General features: G+C 35.7%; 1 protein-coding gene across 4 annotated transcripts; it reads left to right on the top strand.

Annotated features, from left to right (window-relative positions):
* The first annotated feature begins 78 nt into the window (after positions 1 to 78).
* LOC149827219 (uncharacterized) lies at positions 79 to 26490 on the top strand. 4 transcript variants are annotated; one of them, XM_090019208.1, is made up of 9 exons: positions 79 to 408; positions 3239 to 3281; positions 4207 to 4544; positions 4627 to 4771; positions 15211 to 15548; positions 15629 to 15773; positions 22236 to 22573; positions 22653 to 23204; positions 26140 to 26490. In XM_090019208.1, exons 1-8 carry the CDS (start codon positions 388 to 390, stop codon positions 23202 to 23204), a joined length of 1920 nt encoding a protein of 639 aa, XP_089875334.1. In that variant the 5' UTR covers positions 79 to 387; the 3' UTR covers positions 26140 to 26490. The 4 variants fall into 4 exon arrangements, with proteins under 4 accessions (XP_089875334.1, XP_089875333.1, XP_089875335.1 ...); XM_090019207.1 differs by lacking the exon at positions 26140 to 26490 and adding an exon at positions 25127 to 25679; XM_090019209.1 differs by lacking the exon at positions 26140 to 26490 and adding an exon at positions 25127 to 25679 and having other exon boundaries at positions 80 to 313; positions 3243 to 3281.
* Positions 26491 to 27680: the final 1190 nt, after the last annotated feature.

The raw sequence follows: 27680 nt of genomic DNA, 5'->3' as shown, positions 1-27680 counted from the left end.
TTGGAACCGCTTCTCGACCACTTAGAAGTTAGAGCCACTGAATATCAAATACTTAAAAGTTAAAAGCACTGCAGAATAACTGTCAGATAATATAATTGTTCCATAAGTCTGTCCCCCCAACCGACACCCAAAACACACACACACACACACACACAAAAAGAAAATCTCCGGCGAGCTAGGGCTCAAATCCGGCGAGAAGACGGAGTCTTTCTACGAAATCAGTCGCGCTAAACTGCTGGCTACCGGATTCCTTCCCTCTGCTTCCTGAACCTCAGCGGATTCCGGCGGGCGGATGTGCGAATGAAGAGGGAAGGTAAGTGCTTCAGTTTCAACAAGAAGAGTTTCGGTTCCTTTGGAGGTTCAATTGTTTAGCGAGAAGTAAAGTGAATGATCGACCATTTTGATTGGGTTAGTCCCTCTTTTTATTTGTTTTTCTATAGTTGTGCGAGTGATGTAGACCAAGTGTTTGATCAAATGCCTTTTTTTTTTTCATAAGTAGTATATTGATAAGGGAAAAAACATGAACACAAATTTAGGACATTCTCTGAAAATCTCCCGATTTTAGCGCGATATTTTCACAAACCGATATAATATTGAGAAGGCGCGATATTTTAAAAATATCGCGATTTTATTGTGATATTAGCGAGTTACTAATGCGATCAATTTATGGTTTCTTTATTTTAAGTGTTTTCTTATGTGTTTATGTATTTTTATATATTGAAAATAAAAATACCGATATTTTTACCCGAGAATTTTTTTTTTTTAAATATCCCGAGATTTTCTGTTGCCGAGAAAATTCCAATAACCAGAATTGTGACTGCGGGAAAAAAGGCGCAGCTGATACGGTATGGGGTAAGAGACTTGCATATGAACTGTTTGATACAAAGTCCGTAAAGAGTCATTATGTGCGGATGTAAATCTTCCCGCTTCTGCTTGGGCAGAACAGTGCCTTCTATGTCAAAAATACCGGTTGTGTGTGAGACGTATAGGATGGAAAAGTGGTTGGTTCAAAGGAACTTTTATTGCTAGACGGGTACCTAAATTTTGGCCTAAAGAAGCCCTTGATTGTTTGACCTGATCCGTAGAAGTGCACTCTCCGTTGAAATCTGGTTGTAATGTTCCTCGACGTTCACTGTGTGATCGGGTGGCAGCACGAAACTGGTTATCAATTGCAGCAGAAGCGTTGGTCCAACACCTGGTATTTGGTGGTGGGCTAGCAATGATGAGAGAGCGCCAGAAAGATCTTAGTTAGAAGCCCTTCTGTCGACGGTGTTCTTGCTTGATCTTTAAGGGATGTGGCCCCTTTCTCTCTCTATAAAACCTAACTCCATACTGAAAGGGACCTTCCCAATATTTCTCAACAGTACCCAAATGGGATACGATGACTCTCCTAACCGTCACAAAAATGGATGGTTTTGTTGAGTTTTGGAAAACTTGGTTTGTTTAAAAAACTGAAAACTTGGTTTGTTTAAAAAACTAAGTACTTAGTGTTCGTTAAGGGTTCCACATGCATGAAACCAAATGGCCACACAGGCTCCACGTGAGCCATTGGCTCGCACTTGGGCCAACAAAACATGGTGCCTATAATTGTGCCTAATCTTCTTTTTGTGGTATGGTTTTATGATTCTGCTAAGCAAGAATGCTTTGGCTGTTGGAAAATAGAGATATGATGTAAATTGATGTAAGGAGAAAAGAAGAAGAAAAACTGTTGTTTTGCACTGAATCAGGTTATGCATATTGTGCTGGTAACAAAAATGTGAAAGTGTGAAGTGTTTGACAAAAAATCAAATTTTGTAATAATTTATTCATGTTTCCCAACCTCAGACCTCTGGCAAAGTGTTCATTACTTTAAATTTGATTCTTAAGTCTATATTTTTGTTCCTTATTTCTGTCTCCCTCAATTTCTGGCACACTCTTTACATTTAAATGAGATATCACAAAAAGTAGTTGCTGGTCTGCTGGTTGTGCATCATAACCAAAAATCCATGTGTCCAAAAGCATGACTCAGCCTCTTTAATCTGCTGATGTGTTTCTTTGTGAAGTCACTTATGGTTTGTGTGTTCTATCACATGTATTTGTTGGGATTCTTTAGCAGAGTTACTTAAAAAGTTCCATTATGGCTCTCACATTTATCCATCTTATTTGAACATAAGAATGCATATTAACCTTTTCATTATTCAATTAATGGCTCCTTGCCTCTAAGCCTATAGTCACAATTTATCACAAAAAATTTCAACAGATATCAGGTATTTAACGATTATACTTACTTTTACTGGACCAGAGTGAAAGTTTCTTGGTAAACCATGCATTCCCGTTATATTTATCCTGCTATCAAGTATACTTCAATCAAAATACACCAACATTACATCTGGATTTGGCTTTGCTTAGCCTACATCTAATTTGGGCTGTATCTGAGTTAGTTCTATAGAACTGAAAAGAGAAATCTTTAAATTTCTATATCATAGGGAAACACAGTCTTTTGTTATTCTGAAAAGAAATGTTTAAATTTCCATTTCATAGGGAAACACAGTCTTCTGTTAGACTGAAAAGAAATGTTTAAATTGCCTTCTCATAGGGGAAGGAAGCCTTTTAAATAAGTGATCATATATGTGAAATGTGCATTGCTTGCTAGATAATTGTTTAGTGACAGTTTTGCTGGGTAAATGTATAGGAATATCAATTCTTTGTTTGATATCCGTATCCATGGGGGACTTTATTATCAGAGACAGCTATATAACAAATTATCGTTATGGATTTCTCTTAATTATTTCTTCTTGAAGTTTTTTATCATTGATAAGCTGCCAAACAATTGGTTAATGCACACTGCAGATGGATCTTCGCATACTTTTTTTTTGGGCCTTTCTCCAGCAAGTTGAAGCTACTTTGCTTCTTTGCTAACTTCATTTCAATCCAATGGCATAATAATCTTGTGCATCTAAGTCGTTGACAATATTGACACTTTTAAAATTAAGAAGATCCTTATGCATATACATGCGTTATACTAATTGCAATCCAGTTTGTCGTATTTTTGCCTGCTGTTGCAACTGGCGCTGCATGTCATTCATCGATTCTTTGTTAGTATTATTAGCGTATTTGAATTTAATTATAGTTTCTTGAGGTATTTTTCAGTCAGTCAGTTATGATTTATAAGGCATTAGCTTGCTTCTGTAGGTCAGTTACTAAAACTTTATGTTGTAATGTTTAATTTGATACATGACTCGATTGTTTTCATCACAAGGCAGGGCAAGCAATGAAGGTGGAAGTAGCAGCACCTTCCAGAGGTACAGGTTCATGCCCACTTAAGTTGTTTTGATAATTGAGGAATTCTTCTTCTTTGATCAGTCGGCCGTTTATTTTGATACAATGTGATTCTCTTACTATTGGTGTGCTTGTCAAGATGGCAAATTGTTATTAATGGCATATTTTGTGGCGTAAAAATAAAAAGTTCTATATGAATTGCTTAAGGTGTGATGATGTTTTAGGTCTTCCTCTTTCAATTGAATATTTGACTGTTCTGTTTATTGCATCCTTGATAAACTCATTATTGTATTACCCCGTGATATACTCATGCAGTAAAAAATTAACCATGTATATGGCTGTGCTTCTGTAATTGAATATTACAATCGAATCCAAAAGACACAGCATATAGGCTCCTCTCTTTTCTCCTTTTCAAGACAAATATCATTGCCTTTATTACTTTTTGGAAAATGACATGACATATCAAAAGACATCTTATGGAATTTTAAATGTTTTTCCTTTATTGCTATGGTAGAAATTTTGTTAGTCAAGCATCTCATAACTGATTTTAAGGCATTTCCAGAAACATGTGCTCAAGTCATCTTAGTTTTTTATTTTCATTTCCATTAAACTGAATGTTCAGTCATGTAATTTGATAATGTTTAAATAGATAATAAGATGTTCAATCTCAATTTCTTAAATCCGTGCTCTCTCTCTCTCTCTCTCTCCCTATACATATATTTATATATGTACACACATAATCACACTAGCCTTCTTCTGAGAGCAGTTCACTTCTATTTTTCTTTTTTGGTTGAAGGAGCACTGATATATATTTTTATTCTACTAAGTTGATTTTATTGAAACTGTAGTTGGTTTTAAATTTGCTATGATTGATTTTATATGATGACCAACAAAGTGTGCGTAGTTGGCTTCGTCTTGTGGTTTCATGATTGTGTTTTCGTTGTTTAGTGATGAAACAAAATGAAGCACAGACTGAGAAGGGTGGGAACGTAAAATGGAGTGATTATCAAGTTGATTTTCTATTTGAATGCATGGTTGAACAAGCACGATTTCCTGGCATGAAATCAGGAGGGGGATTGAAAGATAAGGCAATGCGAATAGTTGAAAAGAAGTTGATGGATAGATTTGGGCCTGAGTTCATGCTGGATAAGATCAGGAATAAGTTGAAGCGTGTGAAGCCAAACATGCAGATTTGCAAGGAATTACTAAACACTAGTGGGTTTAGGTGGGACAATGAAAAAAAATGCATTCAAGTTGACGATGAGGTGTGGAATGAGTATGTTCAGGTAATCATGCATTCATGTGTGAAGTCAGTGTTTCTCACACACAATAATACATCCATCTGAATACTCTACATATATTATGCAGAAATACCCAGCAAAAAGGCAATTTAGAAACACCGATAAATGGAGGTACTATGAACAATGTGTGGAGATATTTGAACAATCCACTGTTGCTGATGAACCTAAAAGCATGGCATTGCAACTTGAAAAGAGTAAAATAAATTCTGAGTGTAAGACTCTCCCCTTTGATCCAATGGATGAGATGGCATAATCTAGTATTTTTTTTCATGATATGTATGCTTTTCTTAGGCATTGCTTTGTTCATACTTGCTCTCTAGTTACTATTTTTAGTTTGGTTTTCGTACATAATTATTCTTTGTATTTTTTAAGTTTTGTGTTATTCATTTACTTTTTTGGTTAATTTTCTGTTCATAATATGGTAAATTCATGAGTATCTTTTTCCGCCATCATTGATCTTGTATTTCCTATTGTCTTTTGGGGAAGAATAGGGGTTGGGGGAAATTTGATCTAACATGTGAATGCAGGTCTGGACATTGTAGATGAGTATGTTTGGAACTTACAGACCCATTTCTCATGAGTTTTCATCATTCATGAATTTCATCATCTCTATTCATTTTTGTTTGCCTTTTTTTTATCCCCTTCCTTGGAACTTTTGTTCTTAGCACGTCTCTTTATTTATTGTTTGTTTGGTCTCTGATCTATTAATGAATGATATTGTTTATATTACTTTCATTTTAATATTCTCTTTTCTATGATAGGCAGAAGAACCAAAAGGGACATGACCAAGCCTTTTATGTTTGTTTGATAGAAGTGTTTAATAGTACAACATACTTGGTAAGGACAGTAACCTAAATTCAACTAATGTCATAAATGGAAAGACATGCCTAGGGAAACAATAAAGAAAAGTACAATAAACTTCCAAGAAAGAGGACACAGAGGTCCAAAACTCCCTCTTCACCAGATGTAGGATAGTGGGCTCTATTGGTCATACATGCATACACACATGCATGCACGCACACCCACACACATCATAGTCTCCACTATTGTCGATATTTTGAAAATATTATCCAATAAAGAGATATTTCAAAATATCATCAGAACGTAGAATATGGTGATATTATCATGATGTTTTCATGATTTTTTAAAAAAAAAATCTTACCTTTATATATTTTGAGGCTACTTTTTCTATTTTTTGTTTCTTTTATATTTAAAAGATTTTCAGATTTGTTTCTTTATATTTTTGCAAGAAAAATAATGCAAAACTTATTATTTTCTTATCTTTTTTTATTCTCTATATTTTTTCATTTTCTTAGAACTTCCAAGATTTTTCCAAGGAAAGCCACTTTTTGAAAATAAACTCTTGAGAAAAACCTCATGGAGAAATTTTCGAGAATGGTACAGACCAGTGTTGTGAAAAGCGTTGAGGCGTAGCGAGGCGCTCCACCAAAATCTGAGGTGAGGCGTAAGCCTCAATTTTTTTTAAACTTAAAAAAAACTATAAAAAATATCTAAAATTATAAATAAAAAAAATGCTTTATTGATGAAGCAACAACCAACAAGAAATAAAAAATCTCAAATAAATACTGAAAAAATATGAGATTAACATGTAAAAGTAACATTAATGCAACAACTTGATCTATGTAAGTATCTAAGAAATAAAATATGAGCATTCATTCAATAAAAAATTAACATTAACAACAAAATGCATATTAACATTAACAACATCATGTCATAATTAAAAAATGAATGTTAGCATTAACAACCAAATGTTAATATATTTGTCCAAAACTCTTCAAAATGAGAGTGTTAACATTTACAATTACAAATGAAAGACCCCAAAAAACATATAAATGGCCATATCTCTATGATATGAATTAGGGCCTAGGCTCTTCTTGTGTCTCATCATCATCAATATTTAAGTCTTCAATGTCATCATCTTAGGAATCCATATAAATAGGTTCTCCTTCATCTTCATTCTCTGACTCTTCATCGTCTGCACTTGCTTCCTCCACATCCTCGATCACTTCTTTCGCTTTTCTTTTTCCTTCAATAAAAAATCATGTATTAAATACTTATTTTATGTAATTAAAAAAATACATTTATATTTATAACAAGGTAAAAGGAATATAGCTTTACCTCGATCTCTTGAAGACTTGTCTTGCGTAGAACCACTTTGTGAATCATGCGGTGAAGTGACTTTTTCAATAGGCACATACTCAATGGCATTTATATCGAATTTCGGATCCAACCATGAATCCTCCAACCAATTGGGATCACTAGGCAACATTGGATCTTCTTTCTCCACAATCCACTCATCGTCTGAGTGTATATAATCTAGATATATAGGGTCTTTGGTAGCCCTCCTCCTCATATTTCTCTATCTTAATTTCATATTGTACATTACAAAAATCAATGCATTCATCTTCTCATGTTCAAGTTTATTATTCTGTTTTGTATGCACCTATAATTTCAAATCATTGATAATCAATTATAAGATAATTACACTTATAAAAATGTATTTCAAAAATAAAATACAAAGTCACAAACCAATGAGAAAGTACTCAAATTCCTCTCACAGCCCAATGCACCGCACGTCAAACTTAGAATTCGAATTGCAAAATTCATCAACTTAGGATTTTCGTGCCCAAATAAACTCCACCTGTCAGCTGCATTCAAATAAAACAATAAAAATTTGATAAAAACATTAAGAATGTCATAATTAACAAAAACATAAAAAAATATTAACAAATATAACAATATAATTGCAAACTTATCAAGACTTTTTAATTTTCTTGTTGTAACAGTTGCCTCTCTACCAAATAACCCCTTTGCCTTTTTAAATGCATCGATTTGTGTTGTAATTTTCAACCAAACATTTGCATCAGAAACCAATTTTTCAACACAATTATAAAATCCACTCATAACTTCTCCATCCGGGTTGAAGTTGTCAGTATAATGAAAATGTTGATTTAAATAATAGGCAGCTGTATGCAAAGGCTTATGAAGTTGCAAGTCCCATCGTCTATCAATGATATCCCAAATAGGTTTATATTTTTTTTTCAACCTTGTCAAGGTTTGAAGCAATTTCCTCCTTTGCTCTATCCATTGTCTTGGACAAAAATCCCATAAAAGGCTTATCTGCATCCACTAATCACAGCACTTTCAAGAGCGGTAGTGTAGTTTTAATTGCATATGATATGGCAGCCCAAAACTTATGATCATTAAGAACAATATAAGAAATGTTCTTAACATTAGATTTCTTATAGTAATTAGATGATCTAAAATTTGAAGCCAAGAACATCGACTTCAACTCTTTTTTATAACATCCAATACTATAAAGCGTGAGATATGTTGTAGCAAAACAAGTGACGGTTGAACGTATAAGTTCTTTCTTCTTTGTGAACTTTCTCATCAAATTTAATACTCATGCATGACTATAGTTATATCTTGTAAATTTTTTTGCCTTTTTCACTGTATTTTTAAAAATTGATATTTTTCCAATATCTTCTAACATAAAATTCAAGCAATGCACCACACATGGTGTCCAAAAACATGTTTTTCCTATTGTTAACATATTTTCAGCTGCCACATAAATTGATGCATTATCTGTAATGAATTGCACCACATTACTTTCACCAACTTCTTCAAACAACTTACACAAATTTGCACCAGCTTTTTTCATGTCGCTAATGTCAACGAACTTAAAAAATATTGTCCCAAATGAGCTGTTCACAAAAAAATTAATTAAGCTTCTTCTTTTTCCATTTGTCCAACCATCTGCCATAATGCTGCAATCAATCTTTGACCATTCCTTTTTGAATTCTTTTAAAATTTCGTGAGTATAATCTACCTCGTCCTTCAAAATTCAGGTTCTGATCTCGTGATAAGAAGGCGGTTTGAACCCTCGCCCATAATTTGCAATAGCTTCTACCAACAACAACAACAATGCCTTCATCCCAAAACAATTGGGGTCGGCGATATGAACCAACAAAGAAAATCATTATGGGTCTTCCACATGAATCCTTCTCCTCCAATCATTTCTATCCAATGCCATGTCCTCGGTGAGGTTCAAAGCATTCTTATCCTTTCCTATCATCTCCATCCAAGTCTTCCTAGGCCTACCCCCGACCTCTTTTAACTAATATATTTTCCCATTTCTCCATCCTTCTAACTGGATCATCATTAGACCTTCGTCGAATATGTCCAAACCACCGTAAACGATTCTCTCTCATCTTATTTTCAATGGGTGCAACGCCTACCTTCTTACGTATCTCCTCGTTCTGAATCTTATCTTTTATTGTATTTCCACACATCCATCTAAGCATACGCATCTCAGCTACACTCATTTTTTGAATATGATGTCTTTTGGCAGCCCAACATTCCGTACCATATAGTAAAGCGGGCCTAATAGTCGTCCTATAAAACTTTCCCTTCAACCGCAATGGCATTCTACAATCGCACAACACTCCAGTTGCACTTTTCCATTTCATCCACCCAACCTTTATCCTATGATTTACATCTCCATCATTTTCTCCATACTTCTGAATGATAGATCCCAAATATTTGAAACAATCATCCACCGGTATTTCTTGCTGACCAAGCTTCACTACACTCCCATTTCTACTTTGTTGCTTACTAAACCGACATTCCATATATTCTGTCTTACTCTTACTCAATTTAAAACCTCTTGCTTCCAATGTCTGTCTTCATAATTCTAACTTAGCATTAACCCCAGCTCTAGACTCATCAATCAAAACAATATCATCAGCAAACAACATACACCACGACACATTTTCTTGAATTGATCTCGTAAGCTCATCCATCACTATAGCAAATATGAAAGGGCTTAAAGCAGATCCTTGATGTAACCCAACCGTTATAGGAAAATTGGTTGTCACCCCTCCACAAGTAAGGACATTGGTTACTGCTCCTTTATACATATCCTTAATTATACTAATGTACTTCAGAGAAACACCTTTATTCATCATTGTCCACCAGAGAACGTCCCTAGGTACTCTATCGTATGCCTTCTCCAAATCAATAAAAACCATATGCAAATCTTTGTTCCTCTCTATATTTCTCTCAATAAGTTGTCTAAGAATATGTATAGCTTCCATAGTTGATCTTCCGGGCATAAAACCAAATTGATTCTCCGATATCATGACAACCTTCCTCAACCTAGACTCAATCACCCTCTCCCAAAGTTTCATAGTATGACTTATGAGTTTTATACCATGATAGTTTGTGTAATCTTGTATATCACCCTTATTCTTATATACAGGCACCAACGTACTCTTCCTCTACTCATTAGGCATCTTATTTGTCCGCCAAATCTTGTTAAAAAGATTTGTCAACCATTCTAAACCTTTTTCTCCCAAGCATTTCCAAGCCTCGATAGGTATATCATCTGGGCCAACTGCCCTTCTTGATTTCATTTTCTTCAAAGCCTCTGCAATTTCTTTCTTTTGAATCTTGCCCATGAAATCACGATTCATCTCATGAAAAGGAATGGACAAGTCTCCAAGATCTTGAGCATGACTTCCATTAAATAGCTTATCAAAATAATCTTTCTATCTCTCCTTAATCTCCTCATCTTTGACTAAAACCATTTGTGTTTTATCTTTGATACATCTAACCATACCCAGATCCCTCGATTTCCTATCTCTCATCTTTGCAAGCCTATAAATATCCTTCTCGCCCTCTTTGGTATCCAACTTGTCATAAACCTCTTTATATACCTTATTCCTCGCGTTTCGAACTACATCTTTGCAATAGCTTCTACCATTGCACTAAAATATGGACTGTTGCAAAGATTAAATGATAAGGCATTTGCATAAAAAAATCTACCAATGGCACAACATACATTTTTTCTTTCATCCCTTTTGAAAGCAATGTTTATTGTGGTTTGTCGTGTTTTTTTGTTCACAAAGAGGTCCATAGGACCACTTGCGCTTGTTTTTTCATCACTACACGATCCACTGGTTTCTTTGAGCACATTATCGCTTGTTAATGATCCAAAATAAACACCCCTCTCGTTATCCAACTTGTTTTATTCTTCATTTTGTTTCTTTTACTTCTGATCCTTTAGATGATTCTGAAAAAATCTTTTCACATCAGGTGGAACCGCTTCGCACATGCTTACACCATGTTTTGTGCCAACTAAGTGATGTTTTAACCTATAAATGCCTCTTGTAGTCTGTTTATGACAGTAATTGCAAATTACATGTCCTACGAGTTTGGGATCTTTAGTGGGATTTGGAACTTTAACTCCATGATCTCATACTACATCTTTTCTCATTGCTCAACTGCAAAAATACATATAAGAAAATATATATTAACACAAAAAATTAGATTACAAGTACCATTCTTTGATAAAAGACACATTCAAAATAACAGAAAAAAAAATTGTTGCATTTTATTATTCAATAGTCAACAAATGCACAAACAAACAATAAACTAATAGCAGTTGCAATCTGAATAATGAATATATACATGCTTGTGTATATGAGAAACCAATAAGTGCACAAGATCTTCTTTAACCAAAAAATGTGAACTAAGCCAAGCCAAAAGAGTTAAATGGAACAAGGCTAAACGATTCAAACTTTTTCTACAATGGGTTTTAGCTGGACATTCATCACACACAAAACAAAAAGGAAAAAGCTGGCCATTTTAGCCACTCGTCAGCTGTAAAATGGCTGAATGTTCCTGTAAAAAAAAGGTTAGTGACCGCTGGAACATGGAAGTTGATGATGATGGTAGAAAGGGGAGGGTAGGTGTTCAGGGGGTTCACCTAAACCAGTGTTATTAAAAATGCGCCTCAAGGCGCAAAAAGCGCGCCTCGCCTCAAGGCGAGGGGCTTCATGCCTTGAGGCGCATGGGTAAAGCGCAAAACCTATGAGGCGTGCGCCTCATAGGCCTTGAGGCGCACGCCTCGAGGCGAGGCGCGCCTCAGAATGAGGCGTACATGCCTCAATTGATTTGGTCAAATGAGGGTCAAAACCCTCATTCGACCAAAAACTAGGGCTTAAACAAAGCCCTACCGACTCTTTTATGTTATTCCTTTACTTTTTTTTCTCACCCTATCGCTGTTTTTTTCTCACGACCTTCTCTCCCTCACGGCAGCCTTCTCTCCCTCACGACAGAGCATTCTCTCTTGTGGTGGAGACCAGAAACAGGTACGGGTTTTCTTTTCTCTCTCGTTCTCCTCTTCTTCTTCTTCTTCTTCTTCTTCTTATCTCTTCTCTCCTCTGTCACGTGATACAACATTCTCTCTCGCGCGCGTGATACCGTCGCCCCTCTCTCTTTTTCATTTTTGCTTTTTTCTCAACCCTGTATCTGTTTTTACCCATCTTTGTGCAGTTTAATGTTGTATCACGTGAGAAACTTGAGAAACTTTTTCAACTCGCAGCTTCACATTCATTTGTCCAGTTGAGAAACTTGAAATCACAGACATGAGATATGAGGAGATACATGTTGTCTGGTATGACTGCATGACTCCATGCATATTCTACCAGCCCCTTTGAGTTGAAGTATGAATCTGTTTCTGGGTTCCCCACTTGCATCATGACTCGGGTCAACAACATTAGTTGCTAGCTAGTGGTAACAAACTAACGCTTGCACCTACATGTGCTGCTTTATATATGTGCCATTGAACTATGCTTTCTTTTCTCTGTCTATTGATTTAGAACACATGTAACCAGATGCAAAATGGCACGTTATTTGACTCATTCTAACAGTACATTATGTGTTTTCTATAGATCCAAACTCAAAGGCCAAAACCAATCCTTGGATCATGTTTATTATGTGCATTCTGTGCTTATTTTTCATGTGGTAAAGTTGACCAACAATAAAAGATGTAGGATGGGATTTTTTATTTTTTGTTGTTGCATTAATGTTACTTTTACATGTTAATCTCATATTTTTTCTGTATTTATTTGAGATTTTTCATTTTTTGTTGGTTGTTGCTTCATCAATAAAGCATTTCTTATTTATTTATAATTTTAGATAATTTTTATAGTTTTTTTTTAAGTTTTAATAAAAATTTTTTTTGAGGCTTACGCTTTGCGCCTCGAGGCTTACGCCTCGCCTCAGATTTTGGTGGAGCGCCTCGCTACGCCTCAACGCTTTTCACAACACTGACCTAAACACTGCACACTCCAGCTTTGTCCCCAAACCTGGTTTTAATAAGGCTGGGCTTAATAGGGGAAAGACTTTTTGACAACACTTGGCAATAATGTGAATGTCAATCCAAGAATTCCCCAGCATCAAGAAACCTTTTTGTGCTTATATAAACCTTCTATGGAAAAGTATAGCGTTAGGATCCTGCTGGGATGAGTTGAAGATATTTCCAACAAGAAGGTGCAACATCAACCTATCTATGACGGGTTTATTGGCACTCATCATGTCTCTGCAATTATATTATGAGACTGGAGAAATTATAGGAAGTGCAACCGCGCACTGTCAACAAAGTCTTAAGATTTGACATAGCCAATTAATCTGTATATTGTGCATTATGCTTCTGCCATCAACAAGTTATCCACAAGCTACATGGATTAGTTAAATTATTTTTAGACTTCTGGTTTTGCTGGAAATATATTATTTGTGCATTCTATCTCTGCCTACAAATGTTTGCAGTGTTTGGCCTGATACTTTGGCTGCTTTTACCCTCAGCAAGCAAGTTAGCTGGTGCACAAGATTTCTATTGACATTTGACTGGACGGAAAGATTTTTTTTGGTAAGGACTCTAGTAGGATATAACAGCAACTCAATGCTAGATGAGCATTTGGAAATGAGTGATAAAGGTAGCATGAGACTTACATGCACAAGCTACCTTGAAGAAGACGTGTAAATGGGCTCAAAATGAGAAGAGATAAGAAGAAGAGGAGAACGAGAGAGAAAGAGAAAAAACTAGAAATGAGAGAGAGAGAGCGTACCTGTTTTGGAGCTCCACCACGAGAGAGAGAATGCTGTGAGAGCCGAGAGAGAGAGAGAGACTGCTGTGAGAGCCGAGAGAGACTGTTGTGAGAAAAAAAACAGAGAGAGAGTGGGGTGAGAAAAAAATGATGGGCTTAAACATAAAGGGCCCCCGACCCCTTAGCCCTAATTTTTGGTCAAATGAGAGTTTTGACCCTCATTTGACCAAAATTATTAAGGCATATGCGCCTCATCCTGAGGCGCGCCTCGCCTGGAGGCGTGTACCTCAAGGCGTATGAGGCGCACGCCTCGGGGCTTTTACGCTTTACCCATACGCCTCAAGGCATAAAGCCCCTCGCCTTGAGGCGAGGCACACTTTTTGCGCCTTGAAGCACGTTTTTAATAACACCGGTACAGACGATACTGGTGACTATATATATATATATATCATAAACCATCCTAAATGACTTCAAAGGGACAGAATTTTGGGTGTTTGTTTGATTCGAACTCATAGATATATTCTTTATGGCTTAGTAGAATACATGTTAGATTAGGCATTTTGCATGTTTAGATACATATTCAAAGCGGTTGAAAATCAACGGCTCATATTGCACCAAAACTTGGTGAAATAGAAATCAAGGTTTCTCATCTGATCAATTTGATCCAAAGCATGGTTTTTAGTGAATAAGGAATGAAAAACACATCTACAAGTTAGGATTAAGCAAGAAACACATGCAAGTATGTTTTTCAGAAGAGTTTAGGATGGTTTAGGGCATAAACGGTTTAGGTGCTACATCTCTCTCTCTCTCTATATATATATATGTAATACAGTCTATTGTAGGTACATTCTAGTTGAAATTTCATGGTGCAAGTTGTCTTGACTCAATCTACCCTCATGGATGTGTTCATCATGGTGGATTTAGTGGGAATTGACTCTTGTATCACATTTCTTCAATGAAAAAACATGTTTTTTGGCTTGGAAAAATCGGTGCATTTACAACCTTTGATTTTGCATTGCCAGAAGAACCTGTACACACGTAGGATTCCAGCGATTCAAAAGCCCTTTCCCACTAAAAACATGTAGATCACATCCATGAGGTCGTTTGGACCAAAATAAAAAAATAACCCATAGTCCCATATATGTATGTATGTATATAAAAGCATGCATGCATGTAAATTTGTAATGTATCTTATGTATATAAAAGGAGAAGTTGGGGTACTCAAGATGATCATTGCCTTTATAACTTCTCAGAAAATGACATCACATTTCAATATGTCATCTTAAGGAGTTTTAAATTTATTGGGGAAATTATAGCTATGGTAGAAAATTTGTTACTCATGCATTCCTTAGTTCGTTTTAAGACATTTAAAAAACCGTTGCTTTAGTTTTTGTTATCATTTTACATTAAAATTGAAAAGTTCAGTCTCATAAGTCAATAGTGTTTAAGTGAATAATATGATGTTCAATCTCAATTTTTTTTTATTGATATTCTCTTCCGTTGCAATTTCTTTTGATGTGTGTACTCTCTCTCTCTAACCTTCTTTTGAGTTTTAACTTCTACTATGTTTTTTGGTTGAAGGGGTACTTATATTTGTTTTTATTTGGATAAGTTGATTTTATTGAAATTATAGTTGGTTTTAAATATGTTATAATTGGTTTTATGTTATCTTTAGACCATCAAAGTGTACAGTTGGCTTTGCCTTTTAGCTTCATGATGGTGTTTTCATTGTTCAGTGGTGGAACAGAATGAAGCACAGACGGAGAAGGGTGATAACCTGAAATGGAGTGATTATCAAGTTGATTATTTATTTGAGTGCATGGTAGCACAAGCACGTAGGCCTGACATGAAATCAGGAGGGGGCTTGAAGCATAAGGCGATGAGGATAGTTGAAAAAAAAATGATGAACAGGTTTGGGCCTGAGTTTACTCTAGATAAGATAAAAAATAAGTTGAAGCGTGCAAAACCAAACATGCAGATTTGCAAAGAATTACTAAACACAAGTGGATTTGGATGGGACAATGAAAAAAAATGTATTGTAGTTGATGATGAGGTGTGGAATGAGTATGTTAAGGTAATCATGCATTCATTTGTAAAGTCTGTTTTTCACATGTAAAAATACTTCCATTTGAATAGTCTATATGTATTACCCAGAAATTCCCAGCAAGAAGGCAATGTAGAAATGCTGATAAATGGAGGTATTATGAACAATGTGTGGAGATATTTGGAGAATCCACTGTAACTGGTGAACATAGAGACACAGGATTGCACGATGCAATGAGTGAAACAAATCCCCAGTGTAAGGAGTCCCTCATTAACTGTGGATAAGTTGGCATTGATATGTATTTTTTACATGTACATTTTTGTTTAGCTTTGTTTTTGTTCATAATTTCTCTCTGTTTACTTTTTTCCTTTTGTTTTTGTACATAATTTATTCTTGGTTATTTTCCTTCAGTTTGTTTTGTTCGTTTTCTTTTCTTTTGCTAATTTTCTGTTCATAACATATTTTAGCTGTTGGTGGTGCATTCTGGCCTGAACGAAGTTAATAAATTCATGTGTCTCTTTTTTCCTCATGGTTTTCTTTTTTCTACTATCTTTGGGGAAGAAGAGGTATGGAGGCTGGGGGAATTTTGGATCTAACATAATGCTAATGCTGGTATGGTCATTGTGGATGAGTATATTTGGGATTTCTAGATCCATTTCTTATGAGTTTTCACTTTTCATCATCTTTGTTCATTTCTTTATCCCCTTTCTTGGAACTTTTATTTTTTATTGTTATCTTATTGCTTGTTTGATGATATCATCTATTAATAGATGTTATTATTCATGTAACTTTCCATGTTAACATTCTCATTTCTATGATAGGCAGAAGAATCAAAAGGGACATGATCAAGCCTTATTATGTATGTAATGTTGTTAGATTAAGGGGTTTAGTAGTAAAATGTACTTGATAAAGACACAAATAATCTAAATGCAACTACTGGCATAAAAGGGAAGACATGCCTAGGGGAAACAAAGAACAAAAATACAACAATTCATCAGGAGGTAGGATGAGAAGGTTCAAAACTCTCCTTTAACAAGATATAAGATGGGGGCTCTGTTCATCACACACACACACACACACATAAATTAAGTGTATACAAATACCTGACAAGGGTATTTCTGTCCTTTTATTTAGAACAGTCCACTAGGGACTGAAATGTAATTTTTTTATTTTCTGTTCACTTTTTACTTTTTCTGTTTTTTGTCTGTACATGTCAGAATTTTTGACTGTTGGGAGACAATCCAACGTCTGTTGGACTGCCTCCCATTCATTAGGTGAGGCTCTATAAATAGAGCCTCACCTCTCTCTTGTATGCAATTTTTTTCAAAAGCATTTTTGTGTTTAGAAAACTCTCCTTTGGCTTTAAGCCTTGTGCTATTTTTTATGAGAGTTATTTTTCGGTATCACCTTCGTGAGATTGTTATTGGTCCATTAGTGACCATTTTATAGTCGTGCACTTGTGTAGCCTTTCATTGGCGCTGTAATAGTGCTATCTTGTTTGATTACATGGTATCAAAGCAAGGTTTTTGAAAAGGCTTCCTTAGTAATCCTTTGTGTTGTTGTGCCCTTCACGCTTGTGCTAGCCACTCTATTCAAATTTTTGCAATTCATTATGGGAGAAAGAGATGCCGCCTCGGTCATCACATACAAGCTATTCGAGAATAACTATCTAATGTGGGCTATGGCAATAGAGAATCACATCAAAGGCAAAAAGCTATGGGGCTTTGTTAGTGGTTCCACGAGTGAACCCCAACTCAAGTTGACTAGAAGAGAAGGAGATCAAGTCAAAGTGTTGTCCGAAGAAGAAAAGGAAAAGGCTTTACAAGAATACCAAGATAAGTTGGAAGATTGGGAAGCAACGCTCAAATTCTCTCATGGTTTATGAATACCATAGAATTTAAGATTGCCACCAACATCATCAAGTTCAAGAAAGCATGTCATGCATGGAATCTTCTTAAAGAACTCTTTCATTCAAAAGGATATGGCTAGACTATATTACCTCCAAGACAAGGTACGTAATGCTAAACAAGGAGACAAAAGTGTGAGAGATTTCTATGGGATTCTATCTCCCATTTGGGATGAATTAGCCATGTTAGAACCTAAATGGGAAGGTTCGACTATTGAAATGAAAAAAGCTCAAATAGAAAGAGAAAATCTTTTCTCTTTCCTTTATGGCCTTCGGCCAAAATTTGAACAAGTTAGGTCATCTTTACTTCATAGGACCTCAATTCCTTCTATAAGTGATGCTCTTGAGCAAATTTTCCAAGAGGAAACAAGACTTGGCATGCATAAGTCAAATGATGAGGTTCTTGCAATGGCAAGACCCGAAAACTTTGTAAAAACATATAAACCCTCTCATTTTGAACGAAAAAAACAATGCAGAAGGACATCATGGAGGATACAAGGGCAAAATCATATGTCGTCATTGTAAGAAACCGGGACACATAAGACCGGATTGCCCCAAATTCAAAAAGGTACCCGCTCTAAGTGAAGAAACTCAAGATATCAAGAAAGAAGGCAATTTCAATGATTTAACAATTGCCCAAATAGCGGAAGGCCGTTTCAAATATCCTTAAGGCTACTCCTTCTACATCGGGTGCCACCATCTCTTCATTTTCTTCTCTAGGTAAGTCCAATTGGATTTTGGATTCGGGAGCATCTTTTCATATGACATATAATGAATCCCTACTATCCGATTGCACCAATTCATACTTTTCATGTGTGTCAACCGCCGATGACACTTCTTTAAAAGTCAAAAGCATCAGAAATCTTAAAGACACTTTAAAAAAAATTTGTTTCAAACGTAAGGGTTATTCCAAAATTAGATTTAAACCTTTTTTCAGTTTCTCAAATTTCCGATGATGGGTGTAAAGTCTTCTTCTTATCTAAGGTATGTTAGGTGCAGGATCTCCAATCAGGGAAGCTGATTGGGCAAGACTATAGAAGATGAGATCTCTATTATATGGACTTTTTATGTTTACCCACAAAATCTTTTTGTAATCATGTCAAAGACATAGATTTAGATCTTTGGCATAAAAGATTAGGACATCCAAGTATATCCAAATTATCTTATTTTCCATTTTTGAAATTTTTTGTAAAGATAAAGATTTTGTATGTGAAGATTGTATACTTGGTAAAATAAAAATGATACCTTTTGGATCAAGAACTTCCTCATCTAGTGAAATCTTTGAATTGGTGCACTCGATGTATGGGGTCCCGCTTCTGTTATGTCAAAAGAGGGGTACTCATATTATGTTACATTCATAGATGATTTTAGTAGACATACTTGGATTTTCTTTCTTAAACTTAAATAAGAAGTTTTTTCGTGTTTTAAAATTTTTCATAACCTTGTTGTAAACCAATTTAAAACAAATATTAAAGTCTTCCGCTCCGACTCATGGGAGAGTTTCTTTCAAATGAATTTCAATCATATCTAAAAACTCATGGAATTTTACACCAACGATCTTGTCCAAGGACTCCTCAACAAAATGGAATTTCCGAAAGAAAGCATCGTCACATTATTGAGACTGCTAGAACTCTTCTTATCTCAAAGATTACTCAAAACAATTCTGGGTTGAAGCTGCACCTAATAAATAGAATGCCTTCTCAAGTCTTGGAAAACAACTCTCCAATTGAAAAACTTTTTAAAATCTCCTGACTTGAAAAGACTAAGAGTATTTGGATGCAAGTATTTTGTACTTCTTGAAAATATAACAAACTCTCTCCCAAAGCCATAAAAAGTGTCTTTCTTGGATATGCCGAGAATAAAAAAGGTTGTCGATGCTATGATCAAACAAATGATAAACTTTATGTGTCCAGAAATATCACTTTTCTTAAAAAAGAAAATGGATTTGATTTTAAAAACCCAAGGAAGAAGCAAAGTATGCCTTTTTATTTGATTTATTACCTAAATCAAATAATGAAATTGTTAATGACGTTGAAAATGTCGAGTCTATTAATGACTCTAGTGAAGATAGAGAACCATGCCAAAATCTCTTATAGTATTCTAGACGAAGTATTGGGGAGCATCTGTGTGCCTTAGAAAGATATAATCAATTAACAAATGTCGAGAAAACTAGTGTTAGGAGATCTGAACGAATCCATAGGCCTCTAGATAGATTTGTATCATATGAATCTTTTAGTCCAAATTATAGTGCTTATCTTTTAGTTGTCCATGCATATCATGAACCATCTAACTACCATGAAGCTAAAAACATAGACAAGTGGGTAGAAGCCATGAAGATAGAGTTAGATGCTCTACATAAAGCCTATACCTGGACTATTCAACCTCTTCCCAAGGGTAAGAAGACTATAGGGTGTAGATGGGTCTTTAAAATCAAAACAAAAAGTGATGGGTCCCTAGAAAGGTATAAAGCACGATTAGTTGCAAAAGGATACTCTCAAGAATATGAAATAGATTATGAGGAGATATTTGCTCCGGTAGCTCGTATGACCACAACTAGGACTTTAGTTGCAGTAGCGTCCATTAGAAAATGGCCTATTTATCAATTAGATGTTAAAAATGCATTCCTAAATGAAAATTTAACTGAAGAAGTGTACATGGATCCTCCTCTCGGTTTGACTATTGAAAAGGGCATGGTTCTTCGATTTCAAAAGGCTTTGTATGGGCTTAAGCAAGCTCCTAAAGCATGGTATGATCAATTTAGTAATACCATATTGAAATTTGGTTTTAAATCTTGTTACACTGATAGTGTTTTGTTTATAAGATCTACAGGTACCTCTCTTATTATTCTTCTCTTGTACGTTGATGACATGATCATTACTGGCAATGATCAAAAGGAAATTGAAGAAATTAAAGGTATGCTTAAAAATTCTTTTGATATGACTGATCTTGGTTTTTTGAGATATTTCCTAGGCATTGAAGTGACTTACTCGCCAAGAGGATACATTTTATCTCAAATCAAGTTTGCAGCAGATATAGTTGCACGTTCGGGAATCACTGATACAAAGTGTGCAGATACACCTGAGATGATAAATGCAAAAATGAGAGCTGAAGATGGAGTACTATTAGATGATCCAGCACTTTATAGACAACTTATCGGATTACTAATGTACCTTTTTATTTCTAAACCTGATATTGCATATGTTGTACACAATGTCAGTCAGTTTTAACATGCGCTCACATCAGTTCACATGAGTGCCGTGTTGAGAATAGTTTGATACATTCAGAAAACTATTTCTAAAGGGCTATTCCTATCATCTTCCTCATCTTTAAATCTTATTGCTTATACTGATTCTGACTGGGGAGGAGATCCCAATAACCATCACTCAACAACTAATTTTTGTATTTTTTTAGGTGATTCTCTCATTTTTTGGCGATGCAAGAAACAACAAAAGGTGTCTTTATCCTCCACTGAAGCTAAGTATAGGGCAATGACTACAACAACCGCTGAAGTTTTGTGGATGCGAGCATTATTCTCAGATATGAGAGTTGATATTTCAGAGCCTTCAAAATTATGCTGCGACAACAAAAGTGACATATACATTGCCAACAATCATACCTTCCATGAGCGAACAAAACACATTTAGATGGATTGTCACTATGTTCACGAAGAATATTTGAAGGGAACTATTACATTGCCATATGTTCAATCTGAATTTCAGATTGCAGACTTCTTCACTAAAGCTCTTCCTTTGCCTAGATTTTTGTATCTTCTTAGCAAACTTTCAATGATTTCATCGTAAGTTTGAGGAGTGTAAAAAGTAAGTGTATACAAATACCTGACAAGGGTATTTCCATCCTTTTATTTAGAACAGTCCACTAGGGACTGAAATGTAATTTTTTATTTTCTGTTTACTTTTTTTGTCTTTACATGTCAGAATTTTTGACTGTTGGGAGTCAGTTCAACTAGACGTTGGACTGCCTCCCAACGGTCATAAAAATGACTATTGGAAGGCAGTTCAACGTCTGTTGGACTGCCTCCCATTCATTACTGCCTCCCATTCATTAGGTGAGACTCTATAAATAGAGCCTCACCTCTCTCTTGTATGCAATGCTTTTCAAAAGCATTTTTGTGTTTATAAAACTCTCCTTTGGCTTTAATCCTTGTGCTATTTTTTGTGAGAGTTATTCGTGAGATTGTTATTGGTCCATTAGTGACCATTTTATATTCGTGCACTTGTGTAGCCTTTCATTGGCGTTGTAATAGTGCTATCTTGTTTGATTACAACACACACACACACACGCATGCATGTGCATTTGTATGTATGTGATATATGTACATAATGAATTAAGTAGTGATATTCAAGACATGATGATCACTGCCTTCATAAGTTCTTGTTAAATGACATGAAATTTCAAAAAAAATTGTTTTTCTTTTTTGTTATTGTGGAAAATATGTTGTGCATCCCTTAATTCATAGTAAGACATTTCAAAATTAAATTATATTGGTTTTTACTTTATTTACATTAAATTGGATATTCAATGTCATAATTTGATAAGGTTTAAGTAAATAATAAAATGTTCAATCTCAATTTGTTCTCTCCACTTGCAATTTCTTGTGAGAATAGTTCACATCTATCTTTTTTTTTTTGCTGAAGGAGCACTTCTATTTGTTTTTACTTTACTAAGTTGATTTGATTGAAATTATAGTTCGTTTTAAATTTGCTATACTGGTTTTATATTATCCTTAGACCAACAAACTGTGTATGGTTGGCCCTGTCTTGTGGCTTAATGGTGGTCCTTTCATTGTTTAGTGACTCAACAAAATGAAGCCCAGAGTGAGAAGTGTGGTAACTTGAAATGGAGTGATTATCAAGTCGATTATCTATTCGAGTGCATGGTAGAACAAGCACATAGACCTAGCATGAAATCAGGAGGGGGATTGAAACATAAGGCGATGACGCTAGTTGAAGAAAAAATGATGGATAGGTTTGGGCCTGAGTTCACTCTAGATAAGATCAGGAATAAGTTGAAGCGTGCTAAGCCAAACATGCAGACTTGCAAAGAAATACTAAACACTAGTGGCTTTGAGTGGGACAGCGAAAAAAAATGCATCCAGGTTGATGATGAGGTGTGGAATGAGTATGTTCAGGTAATCATGCATTCATTTGTAAAGTCAATGTTCTCTGACGAAAATACATCCATTTGAGTAGTCTACTTGTATTATGCAGAAATACCCAACAAGAAAGCAATACAGAAATGTTGATAAATGGAGGTATTATGAACACTGTGTGGAAATATTTGGACAAACAACTCTAGCTGAAGAACATAAAGACACACCATCACCCCATGCAATTAGTGAAACAAATCTGCAGTGCGATACTCCCATGCCTGAGCCAGTGGATGAGATGGCATCATATACATCCTTATCACAAAGTGAAGGCCCATTTCAAATCCAACTCCCTAATGAGCCATCATCTTCTGCTAGGCCAGAAGGGGAAAAAGAGTCGAGAAAGCGCCGTGCATCGAGTGATGTGCAAGTACCAGACATGTTAGGTAATATTTGCAAGTATATCAAGGATATGACTAATGCATCAAGCTTTAATCTCATCAACTCCTGCGCAAAGGTGCTAAAGGAAATGCATGATAATGAGGAGATTGACGCAGATTTTCGTATGAGGGCATTGGATCTATTTGAAGATGTCAAGAAGGCAACTATATTCCTTAATTTGGAACCATATATGAGGGTTAAATGGTTATCTAACAAACTCTCCCAAGCTTAGGTATGTATCTGCTAACTCCAAAAATGAGTTTGCATGGTTACTTTTATTTTACATGTTATGTTTTAATATAATGTTTTCCCATAATATCCAAGAAACTCTTCCGAGTTATTTATAGTCATCATTTTATTTGTTGATTGGTGGATTATGTTAATGGTCAGTCAATTGATAAATTAATTCTATATGTGAACATGTGCAGTTATTGATAGTCAATTGATCTATACACTTTTTTTTACGGCACTTATAAATATTCTTGACATGTGAAATAGTTATATTATTTTTATAATTAGATTTGTTATCAATATGTGTACAATTCTACCACAATGAATTATGAAGGGGAAATTGCCTTTTCAATTATGTGGGTGTGCATAATAGTTAATGTGACATTCCATCTATGGAGGAGACCAAATAGGGCAGTTGTTCATGATTCCATCTTCAATTGTATTCATAGTCATCGATTCAATTGTTTTGACCATCTATCTATGGAACCAGAAGTATATATAGCAATAATAGTTTAAGAAATGCAATTGCAGTCCTTATAAGTATTTTGCTTCCTAAGTCACATGGACTCACCTAGGAGGACACCGCACCCGTGTTGATGCTAACTCAACATGGGTGTGGGTGCTGCACCTGGTGCCAAAAAAATCAAGTTTTGTTGCTCCGGGTGCAGTTAATTTTGACCGAGTTCATTTTTGTCCAAATGTGTAAAAAAAGGGAAAGGGTTAGGGCATGATTGTGCCCCCCCTCCTCTTCCGATGGTAGCGATGACAATGACGATGGCAGTGACAACAACGGCGACAGTGGCGACAACGATGATATAGGTACATCTCTCTCTTTCTCATGCCGCCCCCTCCTCCTCTCTTTCTTCTTCTTCCTTCTCCTCCTATCTTTTTTCTTCTTCCTTCTCCTCATCTTCTTCTTATTCCTTTCTCTTCTACCTCCTCTCTTTCTACTTCTTCTTCTTCCTTCCCTTCATCCTCTCTTTCTTCTTCCTCTTTCTCCTCGTTGGTGCAAGGACCGAACCCAGGGCTGCTGGGTTCGGCTCTGTTGAACCCAGGCTTGGGTTCAGCTAGGTTCAGCATAACCGAACCTAGGCCTGAGTTCAGTAGAACCGATCCAAGGCTGACTGGGTTCGGCTCTGTTGAACCTAGACTTAGGTTCAGCTCAGTTCAACTAAACCGAACCCAGGTGTTGGGTTCATCAAAACCAAACCAAGGCTTGCTGACCCGAACCCAACAAGCTTGGGTTCAGTTCTGTTGATGAGTCTGTGCATGATGAATTGATGATATGATAATTGTTTTTATTTCATTAGTATTAAGTGTTAACTGTTAATATATATATATATATATATATATATATATATATATATATATATATATATATATGAAAACTCTCTCAAACCTCCCCAATGGACGTTTTATTGGATTTTTGGTATTTTTTTTCAAAATTCTGATGCTTGGTTTTATAGGAAGCAGTTCTTGGAGCATTTGATTCTGATGCATGGATAGGTTTTTATAAGTTTCAAAATCAACGGCGTACAATTTTCATAAATTTTTGAGGCTCCAGATACCATTTTTTCTATCCAAAATTCATGATTCAAGTGTCGATTTATAGTAAATCAATCATGCTGAACACATCTGTACAGTCAGAATTTTGATAAAAAGCACCAAAACATTTTCATTGGGAAGGTTTATATATATATATATACCCTCCCCGTACCCCCCCAACCCAAGTTTTTTTAAAGTGCTGCATCGCCGCACCCGCTATGTGAAATAGTTTGCTTTGTATATATGCTTGATGCATTTGCTATGTTTTGCTTTGCAGATGTGAGATCTTATTACTTGTGCTAATATATGTATTGTCTTTGCACAAATTTGAATCCTTATTACATCTATTGGTACATGTTTTGCCTCTATGTTTGCAAGGAGTACGAAGATGATGCCTTGTGGTAAGTATTTTGTGATATTTGAAGGAAAGACTAGACATCTATAATTTATGGGGTGACCTGCCTAACCCAAGTTTGCAAGTACAAAGGAGCGTTTTACATGTCATACTATAATTTTTGAGAAGCAAGTGCTAGGTTTGAAGTACATGGTGAGATGGCGAGAAGTGCATAATTAATTTAATACAATTACTTAAGCATTTGCTTTGCCATCTACGTTTTGGATTTTGTTTGGCTTGTCTTCTTTGTATGATTATGGCTTGTATTTGAAAACTTTGTTTGGGTGGATGGTGGATGATTATTTCGTGGATGTTGGAGTTGGTGGTGAGCTTTTGACGTTAGGTTGCTCCATGGTGGTGGTATTGTAATTTCTTTTATTGATGGTGAATTTTTTAGGATTAAAACTCTATCTAGTTGGTGATATTTTATGGTTACATATGATTCGTCTCACTTTATGATGATTTCATATGTATTGCATATGGACTGGTGTACGAGTTTTTTGATATGAAATATGAGCAAGTGCGTGTACATGAAAATTCATTTATCGTGCATGTATGTGCAAGCTTTTTTAGTTGAACGATCACAAAAATACTTGTTTTTGGTTTAGTCATAAATACGTGCATGCCATGATTTGTTCAAACATGGACCATTTTTTTAAAAATGCATTTTTTATGAAATTGAATGTTTGGAGCCTGGTCCAGATTCAGATTCAGCAAAAGGTGGTTCATTTTTTAGTAAAATCAACATTCTTCATGAAATTGAATGTTTGTTTCCGGATTTAGGTTCAAGCTGGATCTTTGTAGTCAATCCATTAAGATGGTACGGTGCTTGAGTTTCAGTTTTTGGAGCATTTGATTCAAATCCAGCTGCTACAGTTTTGTATTTTCATTTTCACCTTTTCCATTTGTTCAATCAAACACTGAATTATTTATTAGGACAAAGTTATCCTGGCAATTTAGGCATTGAACAAATAATCGTTAAGAACATCTTGTCCAGGACTTTTTTGTTCCAGAGAAGTCAACAACCAATTATCCTGACCATCAAATGAACCTTAGAGTTAGAGGGAATGTGCTACGACAATGGAGCATGGAGAGGCTATGGTGCTGTGATCAAGTGCCCCCAATCCTGTGAATAATTGGGTTGGTTAGTCATATTTTGCATCCTCAGAATCTGATGGTTTGATCTTTCAATCTCTTGCCAACTTTATGGCTTCAATTGTCGACCTTCTTACTTCTTTGTACAATCAGAACTTGGGTGATATTACAACAGTTGTAGGAAATGTCAACTACAATGGCAGTCAAATAAATTTTCCTTTTGATGAATGAAGATCAATTGTTTGTTCTTTCCAAAAAATTCATTCCCTAAACCCATTTTTTACTTCTCAATTCGTGCATTATCCAAGGGAAACATTTTCTCTCTCTCTCTCTCTCTTTCTCATAAGAAACTTACCAACTTGTGTACCACTATCTATTCCTCTCTTTAAGTGGGTAGAAATGTGTTTGCAATGGGGAAGGTCTCAGCAAGTTTTGGATGCATAGCTAAAGAACAAAAAAACTATAAAGAAACACCACACGACAAAGATATATGTGGTTCGGCATATACAGGCTACATCCACGAGAAAGATGATCTTGTGTCTTATTAAAGGTACTCACACACCTGCAACCTCGCAGCATATATATATACAAGAGTTCAAAAATAGGTTTTCTTCTCTAAAATGTGATAAAAGAGGCAACCCAACAACCGAATCTATGCCAACCTTATCAGGGTAACTAAATGCCACTAGATAAAGAAAGATCCAAAAACTACCTACTGTGATGGTAGGTCTCCTCAACAAGGCAACTGCAGGTGCATATCCAAAGATAGATATGCTTAACACTCTCCCCCAAGTTGGGAGGCGTGAAGATTTACAATTCCCAACATGGACATTGTACTAAGCAATTTTTCCTTTGTCATCGGTTTAGTGAAAATATCTGCATATTGATCTTCACTTCTGACAAACGACGTTACAATTTCTTTGTTTTGAACTTTATCACGAACAAAATGGCAATCACGCTATTTCGATATGCTTGGTCCTTTCGTGAAAAACTGAATTGGTTGCTATATGTATTGCCACCTAATTATCACAAAAGAGTTTCATGGGGTTATCTTGTTTCAACCCCATTTCCTTAAGGAGAACATTTAGCCATGTGAGTTCACACGCTGCATTGGCCATGGCCCTGTACTCAGCCTCGACACTGGATCTTGAGACAACCTTCTATTTTTTGCTCTTCCATGAAACAGGATTTCCCCCAATCATTATACAAAAACCAGTAGTGGATTTCCTGTCAGACGCACTCCCTGCCCAATCGACATCTGCATACCCTTCAATAGTAGTGCTGCCATTTCTTTTCATCCACAAACTACGTCCTGAAGCCTCTTTTAAATACCTAAGTATTTGATTTATAGCCTGATGATGGGCTGGCCGAGGAGCATGCATGTATTTACTTACCTCACTAATGGCATATGTGATGTCTGGTCTAGTGACAGTCAAGTAGATG

The sequence above is a fragment of the Nuphar pumila genome, chromosome 10 (assembly GCF_984573655.1).
Source record: "Nuphar pumila chromosome 10, dmNupPumi1.hap1.1, whole genome shotgun sequence".
NCBI lineage: Eukaryota > Viridiplantae > Streptophyta > Magnoliopsida > Nymphaeales > Nymphaeaceae > Nuphar > Nuphar pumila.
Note: the sequence above shows the minus strand (reverse complement) of the source record. Positions and strands in the feature narration are given on the sequence as shown.